We start from the raw sequence: 17,864 nt of genomic DNA, 5'->3' as shown, positions 1-17,864 counted from the left end.
CACATCCTGCAGCTTTCATCATTCCTTCCGGCTTGCTTGAGGAGTTTGCCCAAACCGAGGCCAACATCACTAGCAGGTAGAGAGGTTAGGCCCAGAACCACCAAGCCATCAGAAAGAAATCCCCAGTCCTGGGAAACCGACAATGCCTTCTCTAGTGACCTTTTTCTCTTTTTCTTGGCTTTGGAAAGCAAAGGTCTGGCATGATGCCTGGTCAACCTTAATTCAGATGAATATTGTTTCATAATTATTTTTAAATCCATAATTCTAATTTTTAAAATAAGATATGCTTGCAGTTGGACCACATTCAGGAATATAGAATAACCTAAATTAGTCTTAAAAAGCTTTATGTTTTTTCTTTCCTCAAATAGAGGTTCTTCTGGGATTAGCTTTAATGAATAGAGAAGAATAATGTGTAATTAGCATATCAGTTGTTTAACACATTCAGGAGAATAGCCTTCTTAAGCACTTAAAGAAACGTATGTGTATAAAAACTCTCTGAGCTCTGTTTATGGTTTTAATGTGTTCAATAAAACTCTTTTTCATGGATTCCTCAAAGGTCAGTTTTTATCCAGCTTATGTCTGTATTTTCATAAATTGTGAATTTGAGAATTCCAAAATAAAGAGGCTTTTCTCTATAATAAATAGACACTCAGTGGGAACACTTCACAATCCCCACTTATAACCCATTCTAGAGTCTGCTTTTGCCTTTTGCAGTTCAAGAGAGCTCCACGAACTGGGGCCAACTTTTTAACTGTTATTTGTTTTTGGTCTCAAAGTGAAAAAACAACGCCTTGATTGTTTGGTGCATGCATATCAAGTCATAAAAGAAACCAATGATGCTTTTGACCCCTCGGCCAGCCCACCCTCCTTCCCTTGCTACTACTTCATTCCTTCCCAGCAGCAGGGAACTGGCCAGGCCTGACCCTCATGCATAGTCCTCTCCCAGGACTTGCATTTCAGTGACGGGCAGTGACCTAGGAGTCACCCTTGACACTTCGTCCTCCTCCATCTTCTGCTCGTATTCCATCTACCCCCAGGTCTTATCAATCTTCCTGACCAGCACCACTCAGATGCACCCTCCTCCCTCCAGCTCTGCCAGCTCTGTCCTCATCCAAACTTTGAAAGCCTCATATTCAGGCTTCCTGCTGCCATCTTGCCTCCTGAGCCATCCTCCACACACCAGCCAAGACAATCCTCTTAAAACATAAACTTGATCACATGACTTGCCAGCTTAAAACCATCCTTCAGTGCCTCCTCATTGATCTTAAGAAAAAAACCAAAGCCATGAAAATGAGTTTCTTGGTCTTACAGGTCCCACCTTGCCTCATCCTCTCCTGTCCCTCTCTCACTGTGGCCCAGCTACGAAGGCTTTCTCTGGCCCCTTAAATTGTCGGGTTCCTTCACCGCCAGGTCTTTGTATTTGCTTTCCTTCTTTGGGGAGATACTCTTCCCCCACAAAATCTCCCCTCTTCCTTATCCTCCTCACACTTTCAAGAATTCATCATCAAACGTTTACTTGTACAACAGTCTGACGAACGTCGGTATCCCCTTCTAGATTGCAAGCTTTGTGTGGTCATGCTCTCCCCTGGAGCCCCAGCTCCAGTCCCGGGCCGTTGATGTTGGAGGTTGGAAGTGCTCCACTCCCACATCCCGCACCCACTCACCGCGCTCATGAGCGAGTCCAGGACACTGACTGCAAATGCTGTCCCACATGCAAATGGCTGTGTGAGGTACAGTTCTGTGTCGGGATCATCATCATCGTCTTGGTCCAAAAACTGAACGTTAGTATCGTTCACTAGAAAAAGTGTAAAATGACAATTAGCTCAAAAGACCACACACACACAGAGTGAAGCCAGAGAAAGAGCAGGCTACTGATTTAGCAACACTGAAGTCACCAGAAAGGAGAGAGAAGCATGGGAGAAGCTGTAGATGAATCTTGGGGTAGGAGCCAGCGGACTCAATGGACTGCTCCTATGTGATTGTTCGAGCTTCCCAGGCCTGGAGCGCAATGAGTTCAAGCAGCCTTGCTCCATGGCAGACCGCTGGAGAACGGCTGGACGCTGCTGATCAGTCCTTTGGTATAGTTTTAGAATCATGACCGAAAAACACCCTCAAGTGTTTTTCGGTCACCAAATCCTTTGAGAGATGGACGTATTTCAAGGATGAGTAGCCATGAGTAGCCATGCTGGGATGCTAAGTTTAGCCACGGGAAAAGAAAGCAACTTATCGAGACCGAAGAGCAGGAGACCAGGAGCACAGCAAAGGCGCATAGCAAGGAATTCACCTGCAGGCAGGACCTACAGCCTGCCCGGGGTCAGCCCGGGGGGGGGGGGGGGGGTCTGGTGTTCCTAGCCCTGAATCCAGGCCCACCCTGACGGGCCCTGTTTGATAGCACAGTGACCCCAGGTGGGATGGATGCCCGGCTGTCACGGGCTGCTTGCTGACAAGGACTCGCTGTGCATTCCGAGCGGCGTGGGGACGCCCACGTTCTCCCTTTCCCCTTCTACACAGCTCAGTCTTTGATGCGCTGCGGCTCCAGGAGAAGCAGCATGTGATGCTGTGGCTCATCTCCATCGGAGGAGTCCTCGGGGACGCCCCCGGCAGGCACGAGCAGACTGACTGGCTGTGTCACTGAGATGTCTTTAACTTATTAAAAATTAAATGACAAATTAATTTCCATTCCCATCTTGGCTTCAGAAATTATCAGTTTTGCAGAGCAAGTAACAGGGAAGAAAGTGTGTGGTGGGGGAGGAGATGATTTCTGGAATAATTATGGTGCTTTCAGGAAAAGAATAGATGAGGTTCCCTTTTTCTGATTCCTTTCTAAATGTATCAGGAGTGAATTCTCTTTCCTAGAGTTATTGTTTTAATTTTTTTTTTCCTGAACGTAACTTTTTGGATAACTTTTTTTTCAACTTTTGCTTGTTTATTGTATAAGGCAGAATAAATGGTAATAGGATAAAAGGCTAGGCATGGAATTAGTTTTAAATGACACCGTCTTGTTCCTCTCGAGAAAAATTTTAATGGGGGAACATCTTTGCTCAGCAACACTTGAACTGCAGGCTGGTGGATAAGAGTGCGAAATGCAGGCTCTGACCAGTAAGCTTTGAATCCAGGCTCTGCACAGACTCTGTACAAGCAACGCATTTCATCATTCTGCACCTTAGTTTCTCTCTCTGTAAAATGGGAGAAATAACAGCAGCTCTCATGAGATTGTCAGAAGGCTCCTCTGAGATCGTACTTGGTAAGCCTGGCCCAGGACCTTGATAAATGTTAGCTGCTCTCAGGATTGCCTTTCTGATTAAAGGCTCTGTCTACCCTACTACATTATGAAAATTCCCAGCTTCCCTCCACCTCTCTCAAAAGCAAGTAAGGCCTTGCTCATGGATCCTACAGGGCCAAATGGTAGCTTTTCTTCTCCTCCCTCCATTTACCCAAAAGTACATTGGAAGCCACAGTTTAGGCTTCCTGCTTTGTGAATCAGAAAACGTGAACTCCGGACAATCTGCAGAGGAGCGTGGTTTTAATTACGTAGAAGAGCTGAGGGTGGTGTGTGCATTGACACTCCAAAAGGGGTGGTGTCTATTATCTCTTTTCAAGACCACAGGGAAGGGCTGCTAGTACGCTTGCAGGGGAAGTGGTCACAAGTAGGGAGAGATGACTAGATTGTCAGCGAGCCAGGCATCTCGGTCATTGGGAAAGAGCTCCAAGGCAGGAACCAGGGTTCAGTGAAAATGCTGTGTATTTTTCTGGGAGAGTCTCAGAGGGAGAGCAGACAGTGTGACCCAAAGCCTGTATCACAGAACAGTAATTATGTGGTGCTAACAGGTGATTTTTTAACTCCCCCCCCCCCAAACGTTCTATGGTCATAGATGAGTGGAAACCAGGTTAAGTAGCTTTAAACACATGTCCTTCTTGTGGAACTTCTAGAAGCTTTTGACCCACTAACATCAATTGAAACTCTCCAAATGGATGAAGACTGGAATATACTATACAGTTTTAAAAACCTGCCATTCTCTGTGTTTTTTAGAAGACATTTTGCTGGTTTGGTATCATGCAGAACACATCTCAGAACATGTAGGTAAATAGTAAATATACCGGGGGTGCGGGGAGGCGAAGTGGTCAGACCATGATGGTATGCTTGCCAAAGCTGGTATGACTACCAGGGAAAGAGGGCTTAACGCAGAAGGTAAGGGTGATGTGAACACATGGAAGGGTCTCTGAGCTCAGAGCAGAAATCTGGTGAGGGACGGGGATTCAGTTACGCTGACTGAATGCCTGAATCATAGCCTCAGATTTGGGGCACCAAACCTTCTCTTTTCTCTTGTCCTAATCACAAATCAAGATATCCTAGTTAGTTGGCAGCACACGAACGCCAAACAGAAAAAGAAATCCCTGGCAGTAATGATTTTGAAAGGCCACTGAAGGTTTCTGAGTTGAAGATACTTGGATGAGTTTTCCAACCAGTGGTCTGGCCTGCACGAGCTCCCTAAGGTCCTGAGAAGAGCAGTGCAGAAACCTAGGCTTTTAGCCAACTTCTCTAAACATGAAAAAGACACCCTCCTACTGTTGGAAACAGAACATAGTGTGCTGCTCCTTGGCCTGAGTGAATCTGTCCTGATAAATAGCTACGTCTACAATAACGCCGTGCTGAATGGTGGACAATTTATTCCTTAGTTTCTAGACGCCTCACAAGCAAGATTACTGTGTTAAAAGCCTGCTCTCTTATTTTGAAATATATTTTGGGGCCAAGAGAATGGCATGTTCGTTTCATTTGTGAGTCATCCGAAGGCAGGCGCTCCCCACCTCTCTATCCACCCCTCTGCAGGGCAGCACTTTTCTGTCTCTATTTAGAAGATCAATCCCCCGTTCTGAGACCTGCTGCTGATGGGTGCCTTTTACAGAGTTATTAACCCAGTCACGGGGAAGTGTGAAGGGCCTGACAAATGTACGCATGACCAGAACCCTTCATCTTCCTGGTGAGTCCACTCTGAATCTCCGGGAGGCTCTGGGCCAGCTGGGTGGGGGTCAGAGTGCAGGGCTGTGTCTCGGTGGCTGCTAACCTCATCCTTGGCACCCTTCTTGAAATCTGGCTTTTGTAAGAAAAGGTCCCTTAGGACCTGGCTGCTTTTATGGCTTCAGAACGAGAGCTTCTGAGAAAAGGCCTCGTAGGAAAAAAAAAAAAAAAAAAAAGGCAAATAAAGTCAGAATAAAGGAAAATAAACAGCTGGAGGGAAGGCTTCATCTTAGGTTTCTTATCTTAAAATTTTTATATTTCTCCTTTGACTTTCTCTGAGAGCTGTGAAGACATGTCAGTCAAACTGACAGTGTGTTGCAAGAGGAATATAAGGGAGAAGGCGGGAGAGCAGGGGGACACGGGGAAAGGCGGGGGGAAAAAAGGGCCCAGGCCAAAGAAAATGAATTAGAGCAAAGATGCTTTGGAAACAACTGCCAGGTCAGATGGGTGTGATCAAAGGTTTACTGATGCTGTGTGGGGAAAAAAATCATTAAGAAAGGCCAGAACAAGACAGTCGATTCCAACCAGAGCCACAAATAAAACACATTCAAAGCAGTGCCATGGGGTAGTCTTTCTGTTACAGCCCGTGAAATAAAAAACAAGCCGATGATAGTTGGAAACACCAACAACGGAACAAAAGGAGATACTGATGTGAAGGAAAACAGTGCCTCTTACCCAGTTCGGTTATCATTAGAATGTGCGTCCCACTGTTTTTTTCCTGATTGACTGAGACCAAAGGCAACTTGCCAGGTTTAGCTAATTGGATACAGCATTTAAGGGTTGGGGAAAGGGAGTGGAGGAAAGTACAGAAAAAGAAGAGCGTGAGGGAATAACAGAGAACACATTGTAACGCAAGGGGACCCAGCACCATGGGTGGTTAGTATTGTCGTGGGGGGAAGGGACCACTCAGCAGCTTTGCAAGTTCACAAATGGTAGGAGGGAATGCCGCGGCCGGGTTAAAAGTTGGGTTCCACTGGCCAGTGATCGTGGCCCTCCAAACCATGATATTTTAGGCCAGAGTAGCATTCACTGAAAATGGTCGTTAGCTGAGAAGTTCAACTAGGATAGATTAAATGCCCGTTGCCTCCACCCAGTTCTCAGAATGGGTTTGGCTTAGACCTGAGGCTTCATACCTCAGTGGAGGGCTCTGATTGCAGGAGCTGTCTGGAAGGGTTTCCAATGAAAATCACCAGGAAGAGTTCCATGGATTATGCCTTTCCTCCTTTCCTCCCCCTTCCTTAATTTATGCCTCAATCTCAAATCCATCATCTCAAGCTCTGTTGAGAACAGTGATCAGCATGAAGGAAACTGTCTAGTCATCTCAGGGGAAAGATAGATCAGTTTTCCTTTTGGTAATCTGTCATATTGCTACCCATACCTCTCTACACCTCCCCCCTCCCCAGCAAACCCTACTAGAGCCCACTATGCTGAACGAGCTAAGAAACAGGCTACCCTCATATCCTACATGGCTGGAAGAGAGGACAACAAAATCTGCCCAAAGCTGACATTCACTCCTACCTAGTTCAGTAATGATGGGGATGTTGACCCCAGTCGTGATGGATGGCTGGCGTAACATCCCGTGCACTGGGCTGTTATCTGGAGAGGATCTGTCCATTCCTGGAGGTGTGAACCCTAGTGGAAAAGAAAGAGAGAAGGGAGAAAAGTCAGAGACATGGAAAGATTGGGAATAAGATGAGTATAATATACATACACAATCGAAAAAAAGTAGTTTATGCATTATTCACAGGTTAACAATTAGCACTCCCAGGATAAACTCTGATGTGTTGCTTTTGTGAAGGACAAAGTAGGAGGCCATTTTAAATAATTCTAACCTGCCTTGATAGCTCCCTAAAAATGAGTCTCTACAGCAATTATTGATCTTGCTCACAGATTTTTGTTGCCCTCACCTTCCAGGCAGACAAGAAGATTGTACCTCTGTGCCTCCATGTGACCTAGGAAATGCTTTGGCCCATGAAAAGTGAAACAATGTATACCATAGCTTCTGGTACAAATATTTGACTTTCTGCCTCCCTTCCCAGACTGTGGCAACCATGGGAACATGGGTTACTATGGAGATGAACAGTAGCCTGGACAGTAACCCGGACCACAAAGCATTCTGAGTGAGTGAAGCGGTGATCTGTGTTGCTTGAAGACACCGGGGATTGTTTTGTTGTTGTTACCACAGCATAACCTAACCTATCCTGACTATTACCGTAAACCGACTGATTACTTATTCTCTTGCCAGGGAGTGACACAAGCTGGGGTTTTTGACAGATTCTGGTCAAAGGGAAGTGGGAGGAAATTTGCTTGGGGACTTTTAGGAAGTGTTTCCTTGCTCTTAGAAAGAATCACACAGGAAGAGATTCTCTTAAGAGAGTCTCTTTTAATTCACTGGATATTGCTCTTGTACCTGTAGTGCCTGGAACTGTGGCAGCCATCTTGCAACTAGGATGGGCACCAGCTGAAGACAAAGCCAGCTTCATGAGACTGGCTGAAAGAATGATGGGAAGACTTAATGATAGAAAGAACTATCCTTGAGGGAGCACCTGGGTGGCTCAGGCAGTTAAGCATGGGCTCTTGTTTTCAGCTCAGGTCATGATCTCAGGGTCATGGGATTAAGCCCTGCATTGGGCTGGGCATGGAGCCTGCTTGGGATTCTCTCTCTCACTCCCTCTGCCCCTCCTCCACTCTCTCTCTCTCAAAATAAACAAATAAATAGGATACAAAGAACTATCCTTGAGTTACTAAATTAGCTAGCCTTAGAGCCCAAACCAGCTGACCTCAGGATTTCTTGCTACATGAGATTTTATATACCGTATATACAAATGAGATTATAATATACACTATGACAATGAGATTATGTAGATATTTTATATATTATATATATAATTATATATATATGTATATATACATATATATACACACATATAATTTCTTAAGGTAAAAAATCCTGAGGTAGGATAGATTGGTTTTGTACACACACACACACACACACACACACACACACTATTTGTATACACACACACACACACACACACACACTCACGCACACAATTTTATATGTACGTAGTTGATTCTTCCACAACACAGGTTTGAGCTGTGTGGGTCCACTTATAGGCGAATTCTTTTTGATAAATATAATGCAGTCCTGTAAATGTAATTTCCTTATGACTTTCTGAGTAACATTTTCTTCTCTCTAGCATACTTCATTTTAAGAATTTAGTGTATAATACACACAATATACCAAATGTAGGTTCCTCAACTGTTTATGTTTATCACTCGGGCTCCAGTCACCAGTAGGCTATTAGTAGTTGAGTTTGGGGAACTTAAGAGTTATACACGTATTTTCAACTGTGCGGGGGCTGGCACTCCTTAACTCCCCCATTGTTCAAGAGTCAACTGTATATATTTTTCCTTTTGTGTAAGCCTAAATGAAGAATTTTCTTTTCATTTTCAGCGGAAGTCGTCCTAACTACTGCATATGCCCCCGGCTTGTCAGGGGTCCCAGAACTCCCCGGGGTGCCAAACACAGACCTCATACAGTAAACTAGAAGGCATGGAAAATCGGAAAGTAGCCCACTTGATTTCTGATTTTTGCCGTTTGGGTTTCTCAGACCCAAATCCCAAGCACATCTTAGAATGAGCCTGGCCCAACCATAACTTCAAGGCTGAACGGCTGCCTCTTTAAGGATGTGCACAGAGACCTAGAAACACGAGACATTTATTTACCTCATATATTCATTTGGTGAAAATTAATTTTATCAAGTGAAGCACATGACGGTGCTACCATCAACTCTGTGCTGGCAGCAAGACCCAATTTGCTCCCAACCTTAGCAGGCAGGCAAACAGGCAGACAGATGTTCACATTCACTTTGGTTTCTCTTTGCCCTTGGGGGATTGGCTATGAGGGCTTAGCAGTGAATTAAGGACTTGCAGATACAATGTCACTTGCTAAGTTTCCAAGGACAAAATTCCAAACAGACTGTGTGGCCAGATCCCTGACCTAGTCTCCAGTAATGTGGCCATGTTGGATTGATTCTGGTTTATGGGATGCGTGAATCTCCATCTATATCAGGAATGAAATTACAGGTGTTCAACAATTGCCTGTGGTTTTGGAGGTGCATAATGCATGAAATGCTAGCAAAATATACAATGGTCTTCCTATTTTCTGCTTCCCTGTGTATAAATCTCATACTATTGAATGTCATACTTTCAGACAGAAAAGAAAAGTTTTATTTACTATTCATTCTCTGATTGCATTTAATTTTATTCTTTGCGTTGATATACTGGGCACAGGGTAAGTAATTTCGAGTGACAGTATAATGTCCCTCTTTCTAAACTTTGGAATGTGTATTTTTCAGCCAACCACACAACCAAGAACACGCATTTTAAATGCTAGCTGTTTTCTTCCCCAGAATAGCGAAGGGGAAAACTAAACCGTTTCCATCAGAAGTTTCATTCAAAAGCATGAAAAACTCCAAGTGACAGCTGTGCAGCTTTGGTGGATGTGACGTTTTTGAATTTCTTCAACTTGACAAGTAAACACCTTAAATCGGTAATGCTATATGCATAATACATGGCCTGTATTTTGACATCCATCATCAAATGCTGACTTGAGAAAATACGGGTTTGTGCGTCAAGGAATAGCACCCATAAAACAGGGAGAAATGCAGGTCACACGGTATTAGGAAAACTGTATTTCATTACAGAACCTGCAACAAGCCACAGCATCCTTTTATTTTATCTTATTTAAAGATTCCATTTTCAGCTGTGAAAAGACTCAACTCCTTTGCATTAAACCTTCATTTAGAAATGACATGCTTGCCTCATAGGCCTATTTCATTTTGCTTTCATATTCCATTTTCCCCTTCAGTCGCCAAGCCTGGTTCCATTAGCATCTGCAACTGACAAACTATGGTGGGTGTCCAAAGACATCTCTCCATTAAAAGTCCCTTCTCTCTCCTATGCATGACCTCAAGAACAGGGTGCTTTTGTTGGCAAGAAAACTTCAGCAATGATAATGTCTCTTTCTCCTTTGCTACTTTTCTAGCTACCTATTGTTCAAAGCAAAAGGCAGAGACAAAAGAAATAGACTTCATCTTTTTTTTTTCTCCCCCTCCTATAGACTTGTGTTAAAGATGAACAGATTTCGTTAACATTGTTGACTTAGAGGTCCTAATATGGTCTGAAATGATGGGGCTGACCCTAAATGGCCTTGGAGAGAAGAGAAATTCAGGCACCTTCCTTCAGAAGAGACGACGCAGTCTCGCCCTTGATGGCATCTATCCTATTCGTCATAGCTGCAGTTGATTAAGGGACAGCTCTAAGTTGTGTCCAGGTTTCCTGATTGTCTTGCTCCCCACCCCGTCATTGTTACTGCAGTGGATACATCTCTGACTACCTAAAACAGCACTCTAGTTCTGCATTTGTGATCACAGACACGTGGAATATACTCCAGGGATCATCATCTGTGACTGGAGAACGGTGAAACTGGCAAACTCTCCTTCCATTAGTTAAACTAACACTTGAAAAATTAAGTTTAGAAACAAGCACTTATTTTGCCAGGAGAGAGGACTAAGAATGTTGGCATCAGAGAGATAGGATGAGAGGTTCTCAATCAGGAAAAGATTCAAGTCCAATCACTCTTACTGAGATGGCCTCCTGATTTTTTAGATGTGTCCTCACTTTCTCTTTTGAGCATGGCCATAGGAAACAAGTTTGGAGCTAAAAATGACTTTCAAAGATGACCTGATCTCGTTAAATTGAAGGCCCCTCCCCGTTCCAATCCTCGAGGGCAGATGGGAGGGGCTTATGTGACCTTTCTGGGTTTTCTATTTTTTTAAATCTTCCTAGACTGTCTTTAGAATGCCTGCCCGTAGAGAAGAAATAGAGTGGAATTGTTCAAAGTATGGACTTCGAAGTCAGTTGTCTTGGGTTCAAATTCTGATTCATTTACTTACAACCTACATAACTGTGAGCTCTGACTTTCTGTAAGCCTCTGTTTCTTTGTCTATAAGCTGAAAGTATATCATACATAGGGCGATTTTAAGGATAAAATGAAACAGTGTATTCAAAACATTTAGTATAATGCCTGGTGTAAAGCAAGTACTCAAAAATTCGACCACTGTTGATAATACCACTCTAGGTAAATATTTGTGGATAGGTATAATATCCATCACCACTTCTTCCCTATGGATAAAGAATTGAGGAAGCTTTCGGCATATTAAAAAAAAAAAATTCGCATAGAGAAAACCCTAGAAAATTAACGGGAAGGCAATGAGCAGTGTGAATCCATTTTGGTAGGAATAATCAGATCAATTCAGTGATAAAAATGAATTTCAGAATATCTAAGGAACAAAGATTTTTGCACAGGGAGATGGTTAGGATTTTCTTTAGGTACGTCAAAAACTGGGGCCAGTTATTAAGAAAGACTAAGAAAGTTTCTTAATTCCTTATAACAACCACAGAATCTCTCTGGAGCCTTCTTTCTTCAGACCTACTCTCCCACTATTAATTATTTAGGGATATAAAACTTCCTTCTTGAGTTCCAAAGCTCCTAAAATGGTTTTTACTACTCTCTGCATTCTTTTCCAGCATTTGTGTTCCTAACCATCAGTGCCACTGTTGGGTTCAGGTGAACAAAACCAGCAGTGTCTAATGTTCTTTTCATGATATTGGTTATTTCAAGGGTTGGTAGCACTCAGCCCCCGCCAGGGAGGTTATCTTAAGTAATTTAAGTTCCTTTAGTTTAATGAGACAAGGCTATTTCAGTTAGGATGGCTTCAAGTTAAAGAATTTAACACAAACATTTCGGCCATTCCTAAGAAGTTCACGGAGAAGAGCTAGAAGGCGATACAAAGGAGATCACCAAGGTTTCATTTGTTTATTAGTTGTTTCGGGTACCTGCTGCCTGCACGCATCTAAGTAAAGCATCCATGAGGCATATGCAGTTGGAGGGAAAGGAAAAAAGGCTGTGGCTCGGACAAGATCTATACCATCGAGAATGACTAGACTTCTAGACTTGGGTTGGGTCCCACGGCAACGCAGAGGTGAGTGCATTAGAAAATGAGACTCAACATCACTGTCTGTATGGAACTCAAAACAAAGGCAAGAATGTTCTAGATCCAGACTGATTAAGATAATTGGGGGTGAAGAAGATAGGTGTAACTAGAACCTCAAGAAAAAAATTCGCGAACATTTACTGAGTGCTTACTATATACTGAACTCTGTCCATGGAATCACTTTGGTTCTCAGAACCATCCTATCTACACAACTATTTTGCAGATGAGGAAATGCAACACGAGAAGGTAAGTAACCTGCCCCAGGGCACACACCTAGGAATCAGCAGATCTGATTACCTGAACCCAGGTAATTACCTGACCGCAGGTCTCCTCTAAACCACCGGGCCACAACCTTCATTAGGAGTTAAAGCTGCAGTGGGTGCTTTTCGTGGACCACCGCATTTATTCCTCCGAACAACTCCATGAGTGTTGGCACTGTTAATATCCCCATTTGGTAGATAAGGAAAATAAGATTCAGAACAGTCCAAGAACTTCCTCAAGCACAACCAGCTGGTAAATGGCAGATTGGGAGTTGACCAGAAGGCTGATATCAGAGCCTATGGATAACCATGTCCATGCTGCCTTCCCCCTGTGTGGGACGCTCCCCCCTTCTCAGGGACTGACCCAGACGGGCAAGTTGGAGGCCTGAGCCAGTCTTACGTTTTTGTTGTTAAGTCACGGGGCTTGAACTCACAACACTGAGCTCAAGACTTGAGTTGGTATCAAGAGTTAAACACTTAACTGACGTAGCCATCCAGGCACCCTGAGCCAGTCCTACTCTTTTGCTGTTTTCACTTTTAAACAACAGCAGATAACAACTGGGACCCATTGTAGTTATGCTTAACTTGCTCTGGTACAGTAGCATGCACAACTCGGTACATATAATAAATGCTTTATTACGGTACTTTTCCATGGGGGAAAACACAAAGTACTTTCTAAATCTTCCCTCGTTAAATCCCCAAGCCTTTCCAGGGAGAGAGAGAGATGGAAATTCTTATCAATCACCTCCCCTAGAATAGATGGAGAAATGAAGGTAAGTGCCTCTCCCGCCCTCATAGATTTAACATAAAGGAATTGGTTCAAATGGTGGGCCAAATTATCTTTTATTGTGTGCATATAAATGATGGTTAGAAATCCATATGCTACGTTAAACTAGGGAAATAAATTAGGCCGAGTCATCTAGCTTTGCTGAGACAGGTATTCAATATGAAGTTGTAAAAGGAAAAGATCACCGTTAAAAATGATCTATAAAGACATGTTAAGATCAAGAGAAACATCTCATATTACATCATCTATGAGATGAATTAAATTTCCTGTTAATGCCAGGGAAAAAAAATCCCAAAGTGAAATGTCAGATGAAGTGAAGATCAATAAAAATATTTTGATAAGTAAATGCAACAATGCTATTTAACACATGATTGGCAACTGCTGAAACATAAATTATCCAAATTTCCCATTGCTGCTTATGGGAAAATTATGCAGATTAGAACTTGATTAGGCTTATATCATGAGACTCAATTTGGACTTTTAATCTATTAAGCGCCAATAAATGAGACATCCGAATAGCTCCCCTGAGCAAGTGCAGTAATAGCCACAGTAGTCATTGTGCAGCGTGTATTCCAACAAATTCTTCAGCAGCTGAAGTCAAGAAAATTCCACGTAGAGAAGCACGGCCGCCTCTGCTTTCTAACGTGTAGGGGAAACATCCACACGCAGAGGCTTGATTTGGAAGACTGATTTTTGGAAAGTCTATGAAAGCAACCCAGTCAAGGGAAAATCTTAGTTTAACCTCGTAATATTTTTTCATAGTAGTTTTTGGGGTGTCCTACAAAGTTGGAGTCCCAGGTCGTGAAGGCCAGGCAACTGACCAGTGTTGACTCAATAAAAAAATGATAATTCACCAAGGCAGCATCTTCTGACACCGTCCAAAGGGCACTTCAACCCACCGCTTTCTGCTTAGGAGGCTAAAGTGTGCTAACCCGAGACAGGGTGCTGAAGGACAGAGTTTGCGGAGCTGGGGGGGAGGGGGGAGGGGGGACGGCGGCGGGGAATGCCCCTGCCAATCTGAACCAAATAGCTCATGTGCTTGGAGTCGATAACTGGCCCAAGCCAGTCCCTAAAAGCAGAACTTAGAAACCATATAAATAGACAATTCTGAGAAACCTAAACCACACCTTTGGTTCTCCCTGGCCTCTTTACCAATCACTCTATGTTAGAGACTCAAGAACTTTGGAAATCCTCTAATCAATCTCTCCATTTCACAGATGAAGAAACTGAGGCTCAGAGCAAAGGAGTTACTATACCCAAGGTCACAGAACCAGTTGGTGGCAGAACCAGGAAAGATGATTCTCTGCTTCCCTCCAAGTCCTTCTCCACACAAGGAACTCACTTCACGATGGGTGGGGAGAGGTGGAGGGCAACCTTGTCCCCAACCTGGTGACAGGAGTGACAACATGAAGACAGACAGTGTGACTTCACAAGGTCAGCAAGATGGTCCCCCAATATCCTGGGCACATGGCTGGTTTAAGATGAACCTGTCCCCCAAGCTAGAGCCAACCCATGCTTTCCCCAGGACTTTGTGTAAAAAGACTGTTTGTTTGTGGGGTTTTTTGTTGTTGTTTTTTGTTTTTGCTGTGGTCGCAAAGCCAGAAGGAGGGAAGTATGGGGCTGCGGGTGACCATTGAGCCCATCATGGGGCCAATGAGTCAAGAGGTGAAGAGAATAAGACAGAGCTCTGACATCATTCAAGCTTGGGGGCCCATGTGCATGAAGCCACAGGCACCTCAGTTCTATGATTCTCTTTTTGTTTAAGCCTTTTTGAGTTGAACTTCTTCTATCTCTTACAACCAAAATGTTCCAAACAGAAAATCTGTTTGCTTGGCGAAATAGCTCATGCATGTCTGGTTTTATATTAAAACAAATAACTGTATCTTCATTTAAGCTTTCCTTTTCACTTCCAATGACCAGGCACAAGATCTGGGTCAGTGTGACCTCCATTTCTGCTATTTACGGTAAGTAATATTGATATTGTTGGCAGTACTTTTTTCTAGAGACCATATTTGATGAATGCCTTGGGAAGCTGGCTCTATCCATTATGTAATGTACCTCATTTTTTTTTTTTTTTAGAATTTGTGTTTTGGGTCTGAATCAAACCAAAGCAAACTAAACCAACCAACCAACCAACCAAAGTTCTCTATAGCTGTTTGCTCATTGATTTTCATTAAGCAGACAATGTCTTTCCTTAAAGTAAGCCCAAAGAGCTTACTGTCCCAATATCTACCTCTCAAAGGAAAGAAGGAAGGAAGGAAGGAAGGAAGGAAGGAAGGAAGGAAGGAACAAAATTACTCAAACTCAAACGCAACCAAGATTTGGAAAGAAATCTAATATTTATCTGGTCTAATATCTTCATTTGCCCCAGAGCTCATGGTGTCATAGTGAATTTTCCACATCTCAATTGCTTTTTTTATTCCCTCTGCATTCATCTTACAACTTAAAAATAAGACGAACTTTGTTGATAGAAATGAAATGACTTAAAATTTCATGTGCCCTTTGACCTAAGCAATTTCACTTCTAAAAACATGCATATAGCCCTAATTTCCTTATATGAAAGATTTGGTTACAATAGTCTTCATTTGTAGTTATTAAGTAACAATGTTAAATTGAAAACAAGAATGTTCTGTTTTAGGAAAGTGATTATGTCAAGTATAATCCACTAAACATAAGGCAGAAAAATATTTAATGACATAGAAAATAGTCTATGATAAAATATTTGTGGAAAAACATAGGTTATATACTAATATATATGATCCCTTTTTGAGGGGAAATATTTATATCTACAGAAACAAAACTAATGTGTCAACACTAATATGTCCAAGTGGTAAAATTATAGGGAATGTGTGTTTTCTTCTTTTTGCTTTTATGTACTTGCTATATATTCTAAAATGAATATATTTTGTGCAATGAGAAAAAAATTATCAAAATTATAAATTAATAAAAGAAAAAAACTTGAAAGCTTGAAACCTCATGTGATCTTTATGAGTTGAGATATGGTGGATGGACACACCCTGTTGAGCTCTAAAGATCTTAAATGTTATTTTGAGATCCCACTTGGTTTGGAATTTGGGTAAGTATGGTTCTAGGATGGAAGTAACCAGCTGAAGTTTACCATTAAAAGGCAAGTCTTCAGGGTTCCTGGGTCACTCAGTTGGTTGAACATCCAACTCTTGGTTTCAGCTCAGGTCGTGATCTCAGGGTCATGGGATTGAGCTTCACAGTGGGGCTCTGCGCTCAGCTGGGAGTCTGCTTAGGATTCTCTCTCCCTCTCCCTCTGCCTTGCTCCTCCCACCCACCCCTCTCTCTTCCTCGAAAAAAAAAAATGTGCATCTCCAAGATTCCCAGATTTCTGCTATGTCAACCTCCAATCACTTTGTAAGAGCCACTCAAACTCAGAGGAAAGGATGCCAAATGCTCATGTGGCTCTAAAGAGCACTGGGCACGTGGTGGAGGGAGGAGCAGTCAGAGCTGGTTTCCCACACAGAGGAGTGGCACCTGCTGATTCTCATCCCAAGGCTCACCCACTTCAGAAATGTGGTTTCCTCTTTTCCCTCCAAACCCACCTCCTGGCCCTCCTTCACCTCCTCCAGGAAGCCTGCCTTGCCTAACTTCTCTCCCCCATTTAGTTACTTCACAAAGACATCTTTTTCTGTGCTTTTTCCATTTTCTTTATTATTTTAAACTAAATAAATAAATTACTACTTGTTATGTAGGAATTCCTACATTCTAATGTTTAAATGTTTTTTCAATGTCTTTATGGTTCCTTTTTTGGTCTTCATACTTGTTGGGTTCTTCACTTCAATAAGGCATGGGCTATGTCTGCCTTTTCTTTATCATTATTATTAATTCCAAATTCCTGTTCTGGACCCTCCCTCTTTGCTGCCACGACAAGAGGTCAAAGGCTGTTTTGCCACTAATACGGGGTCTCCTCTTTCATGCTGGATCAGATTTCCAGTAAACTAGAGGCATGCTACGCCAGGGAAAAGGTAGACATATACATTGCAAGACAGTGATATGCAGTGGATACTAATAAAACACACAGAAACCTCCCTGTGCTGCCAAGACTATATAGCATTTTGTTTCCATTACATCAATTTTTTTCTCCCCCTTTTGTGAGCATTAATCAAAGAAATGCAAAGAGCTCATTAAAGTGATAGATTGACTGAAAATGTAACCACCTTTACATTATAAACAGTTTCTTTATGCTCTCAGTGCTATGGGCTTTGTTTTTCAGCATTTGTCATGTAGTTCAAATGTCCTTTTACTTTTAAAACACCAAATGCCAAATGGGCCCCAGTTGTTTGGTTTAATATGAACCAATGGCCAGCGTAGCAAAAACCAGAGCTACAAAATCCCAGGCAAACTAAAACATCCATATCTTAAGGGCACAGAAAATTAAGGAGCTGTAAGAGATGGGCTTGCCAAGTGATCCAAGGCATTGCCATGCAATTCAGGAAAAGCAAAATCCCATCCCCGACAACTTTCAACCAGCTGTCTCTGAAAGGTTCTCTAAACAGGACGCCTGGCCTGAGAGAGCAGCCCGGGTAAACATTTGATAGCCCTTTAACAGAAAGCGCTGTAAATTTTTTCTTTTAAGTTTTAAAGGCTTTCCTGAATATATGTTTATGCTGGCAGATGAATATATAACTGGGATCAGGTATTTCCCATACCCACAAATCTTCACTAAAGAAGAGGTTGATTGGTGCTAATTTGATTTTGAAAAGTCGTTTACA

The 17,864-nt window shown here is 42.6% G+C and overlaps 1 protein-coding gene and 1 long non-coding RNA gene across 11 annotated transcripts in view; one reads left to right on the top strand and one right to left on the bottom strand.

The window, feature by feature from the left end:
* The window catches only part of KCNMA1 (potassium calcium-activated channel subfamily M alpha 1), a 717,414-nt gene that overhangs the window by 37,071 nt on the left and 662,479 nt on the right, over nucleotides 1-17,864 (bottom strand). For 8 of the 9 annotated variants that reach the window (XM_057308339.1, XM_048218924.2, XM_026504523.4 and 5 more), the window contains 2 exons: nucleotides 6,536-6,649; nucleotides 1,665-1,795 (listed from right to left, as the gene is read on the bottom strand). In XM_057308339.1, coding sequence (XP_057164322.1) covers nucleotides 1,665-1,795; nucleotides 6,536-6,649 — 245 coding nt within the window. Of the gene's footprint in view, nucleotides 1-1,664; nucleotides 1,796-5,692; nucleotides 5,774-6,535; nucleotides 6,650-17,864 lie in introns of all 9 variants that reach the window. The other variant, XM_057308341.1, reaches the window with a different exon arrangement.
* LOC113259212 (uncharacterized) lies at nucleotides 4,814-16,097 on the top strand. Of its 2 annotated transcripts, XR_007189985.2 has the most exons (7): nucleotides 4,814-4,979; nucleotides 6,932-7,137; nucleotides 9,433-12,066; nucleotides 13,042-13,111; nucleotides 14,343-14,559; nucleotides 15,046-15,089; nucleotides 15,205-16,097. It is a non-coding gene; the product is annotated as an uncharacterized LOC113259212 (long non-coding RNA). The 2 variants fall into 2 exon arrangements; XR_006410120.3 differs by having other exon boundaries at nucleotides 9,433-13,111.

Source organism: Ursus arctos, unplaced genomic scaffold (assembly GCF_023065955.2).
Source record: "Ursus arctos isolate Adak ecotype North America unplaced genomic scaffold, UrsArc2.0 scaffold_7, whole genome shotgun sequence".
Lineage (NCBI taxonomy): Eukaryota > Metazoa > Chordata > Mammalia > Carnivora > Ursidae > Ursus > Ursus arctos.
The sequence above is the reverse complement of the archived record's forward strand: the minus strand, read 5'-3'. Positions and strand labels throughout refer to the sequence as shown.